Source organism: Salvia hispanica, chromosome 5 (genome assembly GCF_023119035.1).
Source record: "Salvia hispanica cultivar TCC Black 2014 chromosome 5, UniMelb_Shisp_WGS_1.0, whole genome shotgun sequence".
Taxonomy (NCBI): Eukaryota; Viridiplantae; Streptophyta; class Magnoliopsida; order Lamiales; family Lamiaceae; genus Salvia; species Salvia hispanica.
Genome location: NC_062969.1, coordinates 13,562,822 through 13,579,393, shown reverse-complemented (window position 1 = coordinate 13,579,393; position 16,572 = coordinate 13,562,822). Strand labels below are relative to the sequence as shown.

The 16,572-nt window shown below is 35.9% G+C and overlaps 3 protein-coding genes and 1 pseudogene across 6 annotated transcripts; 2 read left to right on the top strand and 2 right to left on the bottom strand.

Annotated features, from left to right (window-relative positions):
* The first annotated feature begins 1,847 nt into the window (after nt 1-1,847).
* On the top strand, nt 1,848-5,504 carry LOC125188909 (palmitoyl-acyl carrier protein thioesterase, chloroplastic-like). 2 transcript variants are annotated; one of them, XM_048086008.1, is made up of 7 exons: nt 1,848-2,027; nt 2,629-3,248; nt 3,350-3,483; nt 3,600-3,713; nt 3,970-4,141; nt 4,247-4,315; nt 4,916-5,504. In XM_048086008.1, the coding sequence occupies exons 2-7, from the start codon at nt 2,742-2,744 to the stop codon at nt 5,183-5,185; spliced, it is 1,266 nt and encodes a 421-aa protein (XP_047941965.1). In that variant the 5' UTR covers nt 1,848-2,027; nt 2,629-2,741; the 3' UTR covers nt 5,186-5,504. The 2 variants fall into 2 exon arrangements, with proteins under 2 accessions (XP_047941965.1, XP_047941964.1); XM_048086007.1 differs by having other exon boundaries at nt 1,848-2,122.
* A 1,055-nt stretch (nt 5,505-6,559) lies between these two features.
* LOC125191489 lies at nt 6,560-6,656 on the bottom strand (annotated as a pseudogene).
* A 1,390-nt stretch (nt 6,657-8,046) lies between these two features.
* On the top strand, nt 8,047-13,023 carry LOC125188100 (3-hydroxyisobutyryl-CoA hydrolase-like protein 3, mitochondrial). Of its 3 annotated transcripts, XM_048084842.1 has the most exons (11): nt 8,050-8,281; nt 8,464-8,565; nt 8,778-8,823; nt 9,057-9,108; nt 9,742-9,876; nt 9,964-10,060; nt 10,334-10,463; nt 10,798-10,976; nt 11,096-11,223; nt 11,364-11,465; nt 12,685-13,023. In XM_048084842.1, the coding sequence occupies exons 1-11, from the start codon at nt 8,062-8,064 to the stop codon at nt 12,784-12,786; spliced, it is 1,293 nt and encodes a 430-aa protein (XP_047940799.1). In that variant the 5' UTR covers nt 8,050-8,061; the 3' UTR covers nt 12,787-13,023. The 3 variants fall into 3 exon arrangements, with proteins under 3 accessions (XP_047940798.1, XP_047940799.1, XP_047940797.1); XM_048084841.1 differs by lacking the exon at nt 8,778-8,823 and having other exon boundaries at nt 8,047-8,281; nt 9,056-9,108; XM_048084840.1 differs by lacking the exon at nt 9,057-9,108 and having other exon boundaries at nt 8,051-8,281; nt 8,778-8,842.
* Nucleotides 13,024-13,073: 50 nt separating this feature from the next.
* LOC125188101 (nudix hydrolase 20, chloroplastic-like) lies at nt 13,074-16,180 on the bottom strand. The gene is made up of 9 exons (XM_048084843.1): nt 15,951-16,180; nt 15,816-15,880; nt 15,010-15,196; nt 14,785-14,865; nt 14,311-14,436; nt 13,914-13,993; nt 13,678-13,793; nt 13,496-13,616; nt 13,074-13,402 (listed from the first exon to the last, which is right to left on the bottom strand). The coding sequence occupies exons 1-9, from the start codon at nt 16,137-16,139 to the stop codon at nt 13,333-13,335; spliced, it is 1,035 nt and encodes a 344-aa protein (XP_047940800.1). The 5' UTR covers nt 16,140-16,180; the 3' UTR covers nt 13,074-13,332.
* Between the last annotated feature and the right edge of the window lie 392 nt (nt 16,181-16,572).

Sequence of the window (16,572 nt, the reverse complement as noted above, 5' to 3'; positions counted from 1 at the left end):
ACTTTAAAAAATATTTTGAATGTTGAAGCTTGGTTTATCAAAATTAAAATACTGAAAAAATTAGGTATTTTATTTATCAAACACGTAATTATTTGTTGGGGGAGACCACCGTGAGAGGATGAGTAATTGCAGCAAAGGAGGTGCCTAATCAACGACTTTAATTTTTATTAGTATAAAGCGTGTTTTAACCTCTTTGTTGTGCTAATAATTAAAAATAAATATTCCTTATACGTCAATAATTATGGGCACATGGAACTCTTTTTCTAGACAATCACCTCTTTAAAGATGAATATTACACTGTCTTGGCATTGTATGCTTAATACCTGCCCTTTTGTTGTTTCCCTTTAAGAATGAAAACAATTTTAAAAATTAGATTGGAATAATTTACCTATTTTTTATTGCATTAATTGTACTTCAAACGAGTACTCTTTTTCTTTGGTATTTTTTTTCATTTTGATTCTTTATCAATAAGATTTTTGTGAGACTCCTTCCATGAGTTTTCGATACCTCTCTTTTGGATCAACAAGCTTAGCGAATATAATTTTTTGAGTGACTCTCGACGGTCAAAACTCAAAAAGACATTTTACTATTATTTTCATAAGATTTTATACAAACTTAAAACATACCGAACTATATACTTAACAAGTAGAAAAACAGTCTTATATTTATTATGATTTCTTGAAGAGTACTTGGAGTAAAGATAATCAAAAGGAGAGAAAAATTAGTCATGGCCCATTAATTTAAAATTATAATGGAGACAAATTTCAAATTTTAAAATTTTGTTAATTCAATACTATACTCCTATATATTTAATTATATTGATAACATTGAATTATCTTTTTAAATTTTCAAAATTGTTAGGGCCATGGCCATGGAAAGCCCACAATTACTGTATCTACTCAACTATGGTTAAATTCCAACTTACAATATACTATTTGTTAAATTTTAATTTGTATTGCAACTTAAAAATTTTAGGCCAAATTCTGGTATGCTAACTTATAAAATAATCACTCATGTTCAATATAATATGAAGCAAAGTAGTAAACAAATACATAACTAATTATTGAATTAATTATCAACTTACTTTTCTAAATATATGGTTTAAAATATTCCATACATATGGTGAATTCCAGCTCTAAAACACTCCTATGTTACAAAAAAAATTCGTCTGCTTTCATTTTATTTCCCAACATAACTATGAGGAATCTCCTGAAATCAATTCTTTAATTTTTATCATGTTTTATCAGTCGTTGACACGAACCCCTAAACTATATTCCCACTAACTTAATACTATTACTACATGTTTAAATTGTATAAGACAAAAGGTAAGATTGTAGCACTATAATTTCAGTTGCACCGAAATTACCAACTAAGGAGAATGTAAATCTTGATCAATTTATTCCATTAATATTATACTATGACATACATATATCGTGAATTAAATTCATTTAAACGCCGTTTAAGTAAGTTGTTTAAAAAGGGAGTCTTATTTTCATAGAACAAGGTTAGGACTTAGGGGTATATTTTATTCATAAAATCATCGCCAAAACTAATTTTCTGAAATATTTTAATCATTTTGAATAAGTTACCAGCTAGAAAAAAAAACAAAAGTATAGATTACCAAACAATGCAAATTGCAATTACTGCAAACTATCCAAATCAGAAATAAAATATTGGATGAAATTGTTGTTGCACAATCCATACAATGATGGCATTATCGTGAATAGGGGATAAGATAGGGGCAACACCGGCACAAGAGATGAAAAAGGAGGCCATTAATAAGGAAGTTGAAGGAGAGGGCTGTTTGCAATTATTTTTTGCATTTAGTTTTTTGTTACTATAAAAAGGAGCTGCTCGACGCAATTGCCTTCCACCATCGAATGCGCTGTCCCTTCTCTCTCTTCGAGAATTTTCCGTGCTGGTCGAAAAACCTCAGAAAAGAGAAAAAATTAGTTTAGAATCTTCGTAATCAGGAAAACCTGAAATTTGCGTCACAAAGAGCAAACCCTAGGAATTGCGTGTGCTACGTACGGGTTTGCCGATCGAACATTGATGATTTCAATTATCTGATCGCATTCATTTTTGGACTTCGTTTTCGTTGTGTTTTTTTTCGACCGTCAAGGTGCGTGTGGCTTTGCTTATTCCATGCGTTGCGATTTGTTTTGTGGTTTGTATCGAGATCGGGATGGTTTGGATTTATCTCGTCTGCCTTCGAATTTAATTGCATTGTGTCGTTTTTTTTGTGGCTGAATGTTCAGATCTGCTGTGGTTTTCATTGGCTCTGGCGGATTTGTAATTTATTTGTCGCCTGTGTTTATGCTTTGTTATTTTCTGCGTAGCGCATGCGCGTGAATAATTCGAAACCATGACTGGTCGTGTATTTTGTGCTGTATTTGAATCGTTTTGCAATTGCTTTTGAATTATTTGTCTGTGAGCTGGGGACTGTTTGTGTTGAAAAGGAACACTGCCAATGCTCATTTGAATTGTGTGATGACATTTATTGCCTCTTTTTACCCCCTTCATGCGGGTATTGTGTTTGACGCAACATTTCTCGAGAATAAATTACCCAAACTGTGCAGAAATTAGGCAGCACTGTATTCTTATTCTTGTATATTGCACTGTTTTCAGGAAGGACATGTCATACTTGAAGGGAGTTTGGTGATATAGTACTCGTGGTGGTTGAATTAGCCCAGATATCATTCAATTGCCTCCTATCCTTTCATTCACAGTGTTCTAACATCATGGTCGCCACTGCTGCAACTTCTGCGTTTCTCCAAATACCTTCTCCAGCTTCAGACTCTGCTGGAAAAACACCAGGAAAGGCATTAGGGAGTGTCCCTGCAAGTGTTGATGCACGTGGCACCAATGCTAAGTCGAAATCCACATCGTCGGGAAGATTGCACGTTAAGGCTAACGCACAAGCCCCTCCCAAGGTCAATGGCTCTAAGGTTGGCTCTATGGAGTCTCTGAAGACTGAGGACATGTCACCTCCACCGAGGACATTCATCAACCAATTGCCTGACTGGAGCATGCTTCTTGCTGCCATTACTACAATATTTTTGGCAGCTGAAAAGCAATGGATGATGCTTGATTGGAAGCCAAAACGGTCAGATATGCTTGTTGATCCTTTTGGTTTGGGGCAGATTGTACAAGGTGGTTTTGTGTTTCGTCAAAACTTCAGTATTAGATCTTATGAAATAGGGGCGGATAGGACTGCTTCGGTAGAAACACTGATGAATCATTTGCAGGTGCACGCTGATTCTTTTTTATGCCTTCATGTATTTCTGTGATTGTGAATTGTTTAGTGTTCTGGTTGCACCTTGTAGATGAAGTTGCTCAATTTCTACAGGAAACAGCTCTAAATCACGTAAAAAATGCTGGGCTGCTGGCTGATGGCTTTGGTTCAACACCGGAGATGTGCAAACGAAATTTAATTTGGGTGGTTTCCAAAATGCAGGTTGCTGTAGATCGCTACCCGACATGGTAAGTTTTTGCTGTCAAACAATTAGTAAAACAGATTTGACCATTTAATGTTTTGAAGAAGTTCAATTGAGTGTTCTTATTAGTTATAATCTGATGGGGTGATGTTCTGTTTTCAGGGGTGATGTTGTTCAAGTAGATACCTGGGTAGCTGCATCAGGAAAGAATGGTATGCGTCGAGATTGGCTTGTGCGTGATAGTAACACTGGCGATATATTAACTAGAGCTACAAGGTTAGAATTTTTTGACCAAGCAACATGTGGTATATTCATGAAACATCAACAAAATCTTCGAAGCATTACCAAGTGATGCAGCTGTTTTTTTATTGAGAACTAGTTTGATAATGATGAACAGTAGAAAAATGATCTTAATATGCTCTACTTCATTGGATTGGAAAAAATGAAAAGTGAAGCTGGAATTAAGTGTTGTATATTGCATTTTACAACACTTAGACTTTGAAATTGAAATGTGTTTTTATGTTTTGGATAGTCTATGGGTGATGATGAATAAAGAGACACGGAAGTTATCCAAAATGCCGGATGAGGTCCGAGGTGAAATAGGTAGCTACTTTGTGGATTCTCCTCCATTAGTGGATGACGATAGTAGGAAACTACCAAAGCTTGATGAAAAGACTGCAGAGAACATTCATAGTGGTTTGACTGTAAGCAGCAGTCTATTTTTGTTGATTTTTTTTTCTTTTGTCCTACAATGATCACAGTAACAGTTCTATCTTCATTTTCCTAAAGCATGTGTCCTTTGTGTGCAGCCTAGATGGAGTGATTTAGATGTGAATCAACATGTGAATAATGTTAAATATGTTGGTTGGATACTAGAGGTAAGCATTTTCTTTACCTTGAATTTTACTTAATTAGCAATGTGCCCTTTAAATAGCCTTGAAGTGTTTGGAACATCTTTTTATTACTACTATTAGAGATGCAGGATGTGACCTCTTGCTTTTTTATGGTTATAATTAGACTAGACTCCTGCCAAGATTTGCATGGAATTTGCTTTTTCTTTTGTTTGCTTTAATTTTTCTAAAAGCCATTTTATTTGCTGAGAAGATTGCCAAAAATCTAGGGAGAAACAATTGCAACTTGCCTTTTCATTACTTAAAAACAAAAACTTGAGACGCATTGAATTTCCGCAGACAAAATGAGTGGCATCATTGATTCTGGCTCTTGTGACTAAACTAGTTTCTTGGGCTCCCCTTAATTAGATACTTATATCCTTAAGTTTGATTGAGCTTGATTTTCTTTTATAGATTTACTTTAGGTTGCAGTCCTTAAAAGCTTCTGTCAAATTAGGGATGGCTAAATATCTTCAGCAAAAATTAGTTGTGCACATGCAATTTCTACTATTTTGTGCAGTCATTCTGCTAGTTCTGGCTCGTTTGCAGTTGAGTTTTGTTAAAAGTGTGTTTTGTCTTCTATTGCAGAGTGCTCCACTAGAAATATTGGAGACTCACGAGCTCGCTGGTATGACTCTAGAATACAGGAGGGAGTGCATGAGAGACAGTGTGCTGCAGTCACTCACTTCAATTGTTGAGGATGGTAGTGGCGACTCGTCTCGCCCTGGCATTGTTGAGTGCCAGCATTTGCTTCGATTGGAGGGTGGAGGTGAAATTGTGAAGGGGCGGACCAAGTGGAGGCCGAAGTTTGTTGACAAGATCGGAAGCTTTGGGCAGCTCCCGCACGAAAATGCTTAATGTGATGTGTGCAGCCATGACGGTTTGGCCCAGCGCGCGCGCCCTTTCTTACAGTCTAGTATAATACTTTCTTACTACTTGCTTATCTCCCATTTTATTCTCTCAATCCCAATGTAATATCCAGTCTAATTTATGCCGTTCTTTTATTTTCTTTCTTTTTTTTGGTTAATTTTCGTTATTTTTTAATTCCTTTTGACGAAAATACAATCGGTTTCAAGTCATTGTAAGTACCTATCCTCCTTTTTTTGTATGCTGGCTTCCATTAAATTTCCCAGCCTTTGTTTGGTGTTGGTAATGAAAGTTAGTTCATAGGTGGGCAGTTGTGGTCCTTTTCTTTCTCCAATTATGCAATCAAATAATTAGTGTTGAAAGAAAATTCCAATACGTAATCTGTATAGTAGCAAAGGGCTTTAACTAATCTTGTTTCCAGCTGCTGAATCGGTGGAAAATATAAATTTAAAAAACTAGTATATGAATTATGAATTGCTACAAATTGTAGGGAGGTGTCCATCCTTGTCTTGATCTGACTTCATCGGTTTATGGTTTATTGTTGGATATGACGGCTGATTCATTTATACTACAATGATATTGTTGATGAAGGAATTTAATACTCTATTTATCATGCCGCACTATTTACTTATAAGAATCATCGATTGCCACGGCATATAAACCAACATTTAAATAAGACAGGAAAAAAATGGTTGGATATTTAAAACTGAAGGCGACATGACAAGATGAGAGGCCAATATTGATTTGGAATATAATTGAATCTTCGACTGTTCAACTCATAATGGTCAAGAAAAGTGACCGTAGTGAACAGTGAATATTCAAAAATCAATCTAGGGATCTTGCTATTGGGGGTTAGGTGAACAAACTATATAATCTATGTATAGAGCATGAATATTCGATTTTGTTCCTTCACAGTTATGCTAGAACTAGAACGAAATCTAGTAAAAAGATGGTTATATAATTGTTTTAATAATAATGATGACAGCTAGCCATGAACAGTGAACTGATCAAAAGGATATTATATACTCCTTCCGTCCCATAATATACACACTTGTATAATGGGACGAAATTTTAAGAGATGTTGCTTTGTGTGTTGAGTGGTGAGAGAAAATAATATATTTATATTAATGTGAGAGAGAACTTTTTCTAAAAATGAAAATGTGACATCTTTTGTGAAACAAATAAAAAAGGAAAGTATAACATCTATTATGAGGCGAAGGAAATACTACTATTTAGGCCAATACCTTAGTCCAATGTAGAAATGTAGTGGGTTTGGACTGGGCTCATTAGTTGAAATGAGCTCCAATCAGGCCATTTTGTAAACCCATCCTCTTAGATAATAATGTAATCAAATAACAAAACACTAAGAATAGTCTATTTCTCATTTAATGCATCTCATGCACATGTGTCATGCTAATCTTCTCTATATTGTTCTAATTTTATCGGATGACCTCGAAGGAACTTAACCACAAATAGTCTAATGCCTACAATCATCCAATTTTGGCTGCATTTAATTTTTCTCATACTTTTTTATTCAAGATACAATAGGATATGATTGTGAAGTTATCTTTAAAAATATTATTCATAGGAGTATATTGGTATTCAAATTTTTTTTTGCAAATAATATTTTTAATATCTCTTTAGTATACATAAAACAAAAAAAATTAAACAATGACAGAGTCTTGGCCTTGGGTTGGGCTAAGCCCAGCAATATTAATAAAATCATGACCCAAGCCAGCCTGCTTCATACATGGGCTTGTGCCTCAATCTAGTTGGGCCTGCTAGCCCAATTTTGATAACTCTTAGTCAATGTTGCCGTCATCAAGAAAATAGAATTCTGACTAGCATTTATATGCTTAGATTACCCTCACTAAGCAATAGATTTCCGGCAAACTGTTCTCTTCATGTGGCATAGTAGAGATTTTATTATGCTCCTCAACTTCAATCACTTCGATCATTTTGCATTATTCTAATTGCTTGTCTCTTTTAGTTCATTTAAAATTTGTCGTGGTCTTTTTAATATGGATGATGGTCTTTTCCATTTATGCCACTCAAATTAAATAACTGATCGCGCATCTTCTCATAGGAGTATTAATTAAAGTTTTGCTTGTGGCAAGGAAAGGTCATCCTATGATAGGTGAGACATTTGTGTACGCTTGCATGTCTACCACCACAAAGTCAATGGAATAAATGAAATCATCTACTTTTACCAAGACATCTTCAACCATCTCTATAGGTCAGCGAACTATCATATTCGTCATTTACAACTTGATAATTGTTGACTTGAATGAATCTATATTTCATTGTTCAAACACAGATATAGACATCATATTTACATTGACACCTAGATCACACAATGCATTAAGTTAATAATTTTAGTCTCTTTGTTAATTTGCAAGTACTTCGAAGAATGTGAGTATGACACAAAACTTTTAAGCAAGATGCACACATTATTTATATATCAGCTCCTAAGTCTTATTCTCATTGTCCGCCATTTATAATTCTATTTTGATTTGTCACAGCTTTAAGAAATTATTTGATTTTATGACAAAAATAAGAAAATGAATTAGCGAAATGTGGACCCACTTTTAAGTGAATAGTAGGAGCCATTCGTTTAAAATGCAAAAAAGTGAATAATACTTTAAATCGTGAACATTTTTTGGGTACATAAAGTTCAACAATTATCCTCCTAGTTGATTTGCATGTATTTAAAAGAAGGTGATGGCCCAAAGCCTAAAGTCAACAAAGGATCCTTTGTTTAGTCCAAAAACTGAATGAGTAGTAATTATTTGGGTAGGGTGAGGTGGACTAATGAAATGATAAGTTAAAATGGGCAATCAAACTATTTATTCGGTGTTAAAGAAATCATGCGAACTTTGCTTCATCTTCTAAATCACTCCCCCTTTTCCACTCTCTCCTTCCTCCGTTCCTCATCTCGATCTTCTGCAAATTCATACAATCCCCGCCACTCAACCCTTCGAAGCTTTGCACTTATGGCCGATGACCTCGTCAGAGGAAACGTGCTCCAAAACGGCGTCGCTCTCATCACTCTCGATCGCCCCAAAGCACTTAATGCCATGAATTTAGGTTTCACCCTATTTATTTTGCGCCTGCTTTCCTTTTCTAACATTTTGATTTGCATCTAGTATAATAATTATTGGAGCTTAATTTGAAAATCTCTACTGATTTTGTGTGTTAAATTCGAGCGCCTCTTCATCTGTGCCGGATGTAATTGCTGCTAACTGTGGGATTTATTTTATTCTATGTAGATATGGACGTCAAATATAAGAGTTACCTTGATGAATGGGAATTGGATCCCAGAGTGAAGTGCGTTTTGGTTGAAAGCAGCTCATCTCGCGCATTCTCAGCAGGTCACAGAGCTGTTGCTCATTCATAACTTCATGAGTAGTATTTATTTATTTGTTACTGTAGTCTAGTTTCTGGACTGCCTTGTTGTGATTCTGTTATATACTTGTTGTATTACACTCGGAGCATGGTGGGTTAGTGATATTTATTTAGGGGTTTTACTGTGGCTTCATGAGTCTGGAAAGGTTTTGAGGGTAAACATTCATGATCAATGCAGGAATGGATATTAAGGGTGTTGCTGCTGAGATTCAAAAGGACAAATCCACTCCTCTTGTCCAGAAGGTTCCTCTATTGTCACAGAATAATTAATATAATTTTTGTGACACAGACCTATAGTTTTACTGTTTGCAAGTGGCATCTAAATTTGGCTGTCTTTGGATCTCTCATTTTCCCTCTTGATCTGTGGTTGTATAAGTAGTACCCTTTCCTGGAAAACCATTTGGCTGGAATCTTGATTTGGCAGCTGAGACTCTTAGTTAACTACTTTGCATGCAGGTGGTGATGTGAAGCAGATTGCAACAAAAAATCAACTGTCAGACATGATTGAGGTCTTGTGGATCCAAAAGTGGAAAATTGATTAATAATAACCATATAGATATTCTAGGTCTATTGAATCATTTTGCATGCTATGAAAGAGTTGTTTTTCATTCTTGAATCTTGATAACTTCAGCATCTAAACGCCTTGAAACAAAGTGCATGCTACTTTATCAAGCATTAATAAATTAGATGTGGTGTTTCAGTGACGCAATTATGTCATGTTGGTTACTATTTTCTGCTTAGTTGTTTGTATGCAGGTTTTACCTCTATTCCACACATACAGAAACTTATATCTTTGCATTGTAGTATGTTCTAAAGAACTGGTTTATCTCATGCAATAAAGCAGTTTAAATAGGTAATGATTTATAAAAAGGAGATTAAGTTTCCTTGTAGGGTCAATGTACTTATAAGATCGTGTAAGATCGTGCCACTGATTTTGGAAAAGTATCTTGCTCTGCCTTGAATTTCTTTGATTGGTGTGCACTTACTATTTCACATAATGCACAGAGTGTATATGCAGTTCAATATGGATACACTCTTGCACCTACTGATGTTTTATGGTAGAAGCTTTTGTTGCGTTAATATATTTTTTGTGTATGTGCTTCTCAAAAAAAAGTCACTCATCATTTTGAGCTAATTATTAGGTGTTCACTGCGGAATATTCTCTTATATGCAAAATATTTGAGTACAAAAAGCCTTATATCTGTTTCATGGATGGTATTACAATGGGATTTGGCATTGGACTGTCTGGTCATGGTCGATACAGGCTCATAACTGAGGTAATCGATTTTGTAGCATCATGTCTGATGCCACTACTTATTAGATAAAGATCTAAAATATCTAATCGTGTGTGTCATTTGTTTCAGAAAACAGTCCTTGCTATGCCAGAAAATGGTATTGGGTTATTTCCAGATGTTGGCTTTGCTTATATAGCAGCAAAAAGTCCTGGAGAAGGAGCAGTAGGTCAGTCCCTTGCTTTTTAGTTGGTTACACTTGGGAATCTCCAGTCTGCCTCCTTTCTGTTAAAAGCTTTTGATTGATTTTAAGCTCAAAACTCAAACTGTATATTTTATGATGAAACTCTGGACCTGGCTGTTCACAGATTTTTAGGACACATAGATTCATATATGAGTTTACTAAGAAACAATCCGATTTATAATGATACAAATTGGGGATTCTTCTGTTCATGATCTATTCTTTTAACCATTGTGTTTCTCATCCCTATTCGATTTTCAGGGGCCTATCTTGGATTGACTGGAAATAGAATATCAACGCCAGCTGATGCTCTATATGTTGGTCTGGGAAGTCATTATGTTCCTTCTGGGAGCTTGGCTGCACTAAAGGACGATCTCCTGGCGACCACCTTGTATGTTTGTCTTGATATGATAAACATTGTTATGCTAAAAATTGCTTTTAATTTACTACCTCTAACAGTGTTAACTAGGTTTATGTTTTGCTTGTAATTGGAATTTTCACTTCTGTAATTATGCCATCAGGGTCTAGCACTTCAGAGAAGTGACTAATCTTGTTTTCTAGTTCAATATAGGAACCTTCTAGATCATTTAACACTATCAAAATGCAAAGGTTTGATAAATGTTGCCATGTTACTCATTTTAATATCTATGTGGTTTTGCATCTATAGGACATATTTTTAGTGTCATTCATCAAACAAATTTTCTAATTGTATGTTCACAATGTAGTTCTGAGGACCCTGATCATGACATCAGAGCACTGGTGGAAAAATATAGCAGAAATCCGGAGTCCGAACCTCGTTTGAAGTTGCTTTTACCCCGGATAATTTCAACCTTTGGAAGTAACAAATCCGTTAAGGAGGTTATAAAGGAGCTGGAAAATCATCAGCTAAGTGGTGATTCACTGGGTGAGCTCTAATCCTTTTGTTCTTTTCTCATCTTTGAATGTTTAACATGCATTTCTTTTTTCCTCCCTGCTCTTACTGGGAAATAGTTTAATGTGTATATTTATTCTTCTTTTTGCCAGTGGCAGAATGGGCTAAGGATGCCCTGCAAGGGCTCAAGAAAGGAGGCCCCTTTTCTCTCTGCCTCACAGATAAACATTTTTCAAGAGTTTCTTCTGCTCAAGGCAACAATAATGACGAGTTATCCAAGGTAGTGGCCTTACTTTTCTTACCCCCATCAACCCTCTCTGCTAGGGAGAAAGGAAAAAGTTTGTCTTACTCAAACATTGATCTTCAAGTTTGTTCAACATATTTCCTCACTGCTTTTGTCTTGTAACATTCTCTCTCCAGCTGACTGGTGTTATGAAAACTGAATATCGAATTGCAATAAGGTCTTCTCTTCGAAATGATTTCTCAGAAGGCGTCCGAGCTGTCTTAGTGGACAAAGATCAGGTGAGCGATGGCGTGTTCTCTTTAATATGTTTTGCTTCTGATTATTGTTAGACCCTTAATAAAGTTTTATGTCCCCAACTTTCAGCATATTCCAAGAAATCTCCCAACTTTTTGTTTTTTCATTGAATGTCTCCAACTTTCAGATTTTTTCATAAAATGTTCAACAAAAAAAATCAGTGACAGAAAACTGATTCATTTGACTGGAGTATGAGGTTGAAATTTTTTCCTCTTCAATACATGAAATGAAACAACACCATTTTAGCAAAAAACAAGAATGGTTAATAGTGTTGTGTCCCCAAATTTTAGCGTATTTCAAAAAATATCCCCAACTTTCACGTGTTGAAGAGGAAAAAAATTCCAACCTCAGACTGCGGCGAGATGAATCAGTTTTCCGCGACCGAATATAGCGGGACATTTTATATGAAATGCTGAAAGTTGGGATCATTTGATGAAAAAAATGAAAGTTGTGGAATTTTTTTTGGAATAAACTGAAAGTTGGGGACATAAAACACTATTTAGTATTAGTAACTCTTATTAGAAACTCTTCTGGTTGGCGTGAATTATATTCATCTTACACACCATCTCCTCCTTTACCAGTACCACCCTTGTGTATGTTATAATGAAGTCACTTCTCCATTGGTCTCATTAGTTGAAATTGCCTGGTTTTGTTTAAACTTTGCAATCAGGTTTGCAAATCAATAGTATCTTCTTTTTTAAGCTTGTCTAGTTTTATTTAAGCTTGGCATATCTATATTTTTTTGTCCTTTTGCTTGTCATAGCTGTGCTGATAGTTTTGGCAGTATATTATTCTGCAAGTTTGCTCTTTAGTGAAAGCAGAAGCAGAACATGAGAAAGGCTAGTTTTGCACATCTTTCATGAGCTACAAATAAACTCTCTTTCCTATACATTGGATATTGACATGCGTCTCTGTATCGGAATAATTGTCCTTGATCAGAAAAACTAGCACTGACCTCTCCCATCTTTAGATAGGATTACCACGATTGATTATCTACACAGATTAGCAAAGAATCACAGAACCTTGTGATTGAGATTATCTACTTAATTGCAGTGCTTTTCATTACTCGGTTACTTGAAAGCTTCACTTCCTTATACCATCAAACAATTAACAGTAGCACTTAGTAAACCAAACTGAAGCGTTTAATTATTGCTGAGTCTTGTGCCAATGTTGTCCATCTCTGATATCTTTGTCTGTTATCAGAATCCCAAGTGGAATCCGCCAAGCCTAGACGAAGTGAATCCTGCTGAAGTGGAAGCTCTTTTTGAACCTTTGGGGCCAGAAATCGGGGAATTGAATGTGTGAGTGGTGACTGCAACGCTTCCCAGCTATGCTACTAAAGATTCTCAGCTATTTGGAATAAGATGAGAGTTTGATTTATCGGTGGATAAACAGTGTTTAGGCAAATGCTTTCCATGTTATTAAAGTAAAGCTGAAGATCCAGACTTAATAGAGTACTTTTCAAGTAGCACCATGTGCGTTGTCCGTCCGAAAACTTGTCTGACTCTAATTTTTCGAAATAAAAAGTACGTAATTTGAAAATTGTGCAAGTTATAAGTAATGACTGGAACAAGCTCCAATACACAGACGAATTGCTAAAAAATTCGTTCAGTAAATCCTGAAGTATTAGCGTGCTTCAATATAATCAATACAATTATTATTATTGGAGCAAGACTCGAGAAAGATGCATTAAAATGTAGTATTCGTTTCTAACAAATGGATTTTATTTTACGGGCTCTAATGTGCTTCAATATAATCAACGAATGACTATAAATTCTTTTTCGACAAATCCACTAGTGAACAGAGCCTTCGAAAACTGTCACAGTTCTTTCTTTTATGAAGGAGTGAAATTTATGTGCATTCTCCACTTCTCAGACTCTGCAATAACTTCAAATATCCAGGCGCTTCAGGTTTGATATACCTGCATAAATATACAAACAAAGCAAATACAAATAGTAAAATGAATTAGGTCTCACTTATCCCAGAGCTTACAGGGAGTGGAAAGAGATCATACCCATGGCGAAACAGGAAATCTATAATAACAAGATTGCAGTTTGCCTTGTAATATTGTGTGCTTTTTATGATATTTGCAACAAGTTCAACAGGGAGTAGTCTAAAGCTTTCCACCTCTCCATCTGCAGGTAAAACAAAATGTGTGAAATGAAGCTTTTTTTGCTTACATGTTAAGAACCTTACCCTCATTTGTAGGAAGAAAATCCTCGGGAAGCTTCAGATCATAACAGAAAAGAACATCTCTATTGAATCTATATCCATCAATGTCCGAGTAAGTTACAGCACCGACAGCTTTGGCCCTGAGTGAACAGAAGTATTTCGGAGTATCATTTATCATGTTTGGAGAACATTTTACAATAAAGCATACACGTGAGCCGTTCGGGCTAGGAAAAGGAGATATTTTGTCTTGTGAAACTCACTTGCTGGAAATAGACCTTGGTATCCCAGCCTCTTCTTTGCATTCCTTCACAACATTCTCCATGCAGGATATTCCATGAGGCTGTGCACATGCATATGTTATTTCTATGAAAAGAGGGAGAAAAGACTTTGATATTACCAGTAAGAATTTTACTATTTTGAATAAATAAATCTAGTATGCTCCTTGGAGAAAGGATATTCCTGCACAAGCGAGTGTACACCAGATTTGTTGAAAGGAAAAAGTTGAGAAGAACAGGAGAAATAAGCGAGCAAATGAGTTTGAATTTTCATTCAGAAGGCTGATTGATGCCGCTCCAAAATCATTATCAAGTTATTAATTAAGTAACCAAGAGGCAGGCATTAGAATGTTTTGACACATGACATAAAAAGGAGTCGTACCAGGCCCCCAGCAACCAAATGATCAAGCTGGCCAGGATATTTGGACTTTGTATTACTTCTCTTCCCTACCCACAAATAGTCCTGCTTCTCTCCTTCAACATAGCCATTTAAATGAATTCCATAAGCCTAGCATGAAAGCATATCATACAGAGAAGATGAGTATATTATTCCTTCAATTAATACATAGAAGCTTCATAACTGCATTCTTTCAATATTGGATATAACACATGCTGCACTTAACAAATTGGAGTGCTAAGTCCAAAGCTAAGAAACAAGAGTAAAAAGTATAGATTGTTTTGAAAAATCATAGACCCTATCTTAGCTAGAAAACTTACAACAACAATAGTAATGGTAGCCATCATTTAAATCCCTTATTTTACACACTAGTGACCAGCTAGAAGAAAAATGCAAAAATAACAAGAAGAAGAAAAAAGATTTCACATAAATCTGGATTATGTTGAAAAAGCTGAGCACCTTTATCCCAAAATATGGTGCTGCTGCACGTTCCAGAGAGAAATATTCCGGCGTCCCGAAAGAGGACGTAACAGGATAGAGCTGTACATAGTAAGATATGTGTAAGTTATTACACTTAAAAAGGGAAGAAGATGGATGTTTTGCAAATCCACTACACATCCAACATAATTTCATCAAGTAACAAATTGCAACAGTAAAACTAAACATATTTGTGATCACACGTACCTCATTTCGAATTCCTGGTATAAGTTTGTTAGCGAAGCACTTGACCACATCTGCAACAGCTTTTGTCCTGTCCTCAGGCGTACTCAGCAATGGATGCAATGCTAAATGGAATCTGAAATTGCTGCCATAAGATGAGCCTTCTGGAAAAATGAATACATCTTTAAAAGTCCTCAAATGATCGGCAAACCTGCTCAGCGAACAAAAGAAAAATGAATTGAAAACTTATTTCAGCAGCGAACAAAAGAAAAATGAATTGAAAACTTATTTCAGCAGCGAACAAAAGAAAAATGAATTGAAAACTTATTTCAGCAGCGAACAAAGAAGTATCATTCATCAGGGATCTCTCATGTTAAATTATGAATTTGACGAACGAGTCTTTCATCATATGCCACCTCCTCAGTAGGTTAATGCCTTGTAGAATAATCCAAAACTCCAATTCAAAAGCCCCAGTATGATATTATCCTATTCATCTCTAAACCATAGATTGGTAGCATACAATGAGAAAAGCATATAAACATTATTACTGCAATACTATTCGAGAGCTTCGTGATAAGATTAATTCTCCATTTCAGTGATGCACTGAAGAAACAAGCTCCAATACATCATAAAACCAAAGATTTAAGAGATTAACTCCTTTTCTCATTCTGTATACTTGAAACCTAGGAATCGAATCTTCTTTTATGCAATTCAACTTGAATTCAACGTAATCAAGGACCGAGGATCGTGCTCAAACCTAGAATAAACTAAACTAAACACGACAAATTCGACCTAGAAAAAGGTGTGAAGATGAAGAGAGCAGGATTTACCCGTGATGCACGTAGCCAACGACCTGTTGTTCAATCACAAACGGCATAAATTCACACATCTTTTCCTGCAAGGAAATTTTACAATCAGAAGGAGGCGACAATGTGTTTGTGCGATTGAGAGAGTTAGACGAGTACGGAATTGCGATTGCAGAGAGCGACTTGGTGGAAGAAGCCGCGGAGGTGGGAAGAGTCATGTTTAGGGGTTAAGCTGACGACGTCGTTCCAAGTGAAGCTGCTGCTCCCGGCGACAGTGTGCTGCGCGGAAACGGCCGATTGAAGTAGAGGGCGATACGGTAAATTCACACCCCACACTGTGAATGCCATTTTCAAAATCTATTCCAATTTTATTCTTCATATGTCCTCATCATATATAAAAGTCCCAACTCCTATACTATATTTCGTTTAATAAATGCCTATCTCAGTAATTACGCATTGTTATACACTAGTGTAAGGGCATGTATGGTTTCCACTATATAGGCCTTTCTTATGAGTTTCTTTTCTTTCTTGTGTTGGCCATCTCCAGCAGTAGTGAGGGCTCTTCCACGCCCGTCGCCGCACCACCTCTGAGTGTCTTCTATTGTTTACCTTCCTTTTCCTTTCGACTTGTGCATTTTAGATCTATTTCTTGTTCGTTCTTGTTAAGTGTTAATTGTTGTTCGAATTGGATAGAGTTTGGTTAAAAATGTAGTACTATGTGTTACCTTGTATTGGAATAAGGTATCTATTTTCATGACAACGGTCATTTGCACTTGTACAA

Bases quoted from the DNA above. Each gene is read 5' to 3' on its own strand.
- LOC125188100 (XM_048084842.1), top strand. From the start codon at position 8,062: ATGCGAACTTTGCTTCATCTTCTAAATCACTCCCCCTTTTCCACTCTC. The intron at 8,282-8,463 runs GTTTCACCCTAT...TATTCTATGTAG, and splicing joins ACTTAATGCCATGAATTTAG to ATATGGACGTCAAATATAAG. The intron at 10,977-11,095 runs GTGAGCTCTAAT...TCTTTTTGCCAG, and splicing joins GCTAAGTGGTGATTCACTGG to TGGCAGAATGGGCTAAGGAT.
- LOC125188101 (XM_048084843.1), bottom strand. From the start codon at position 16,139: ATGGCATTCACAGTGTGGGGTGTGAATTTACCGTATCGCCCTCTACTT. The intron at 13,994-14,310 runs GTACGACTCCTT...GCATGTGCACAG, and splicing joins ATTTGGTTGCTGGGGGCCTG to CCTCATGGAATATCCTGCAT. The intron at 13,403-13,495 runs GTATGATCTCTT...ATATTTATGCAG, and splicing joins GATTTCCTGTTTCGCCATGG to GTATATCAAACCTGAAGCGC.
- LOC125188909 (XM_048086008.1), top strand. From the start codon at position 2,742: ATGGTCGCCACTGCTGCAACTTCTGCGTTTCTCCAAATACCTTCTCCA. The intron at 3,714-3,969 runs GTTAGAATTTTT...TGTTTTGGATAG, and splicing joins ATATTAACTAGAGCTACAAG to TCTATGGGTGATGATGAATA. The intron at 4,142-4,246 runs GTAAGCAGCAGT...CTTTGTGTGCAG, and splicing joins ACATTCATAGTGGTTTGACT to CCTAGATGGAGTGATTTAGA.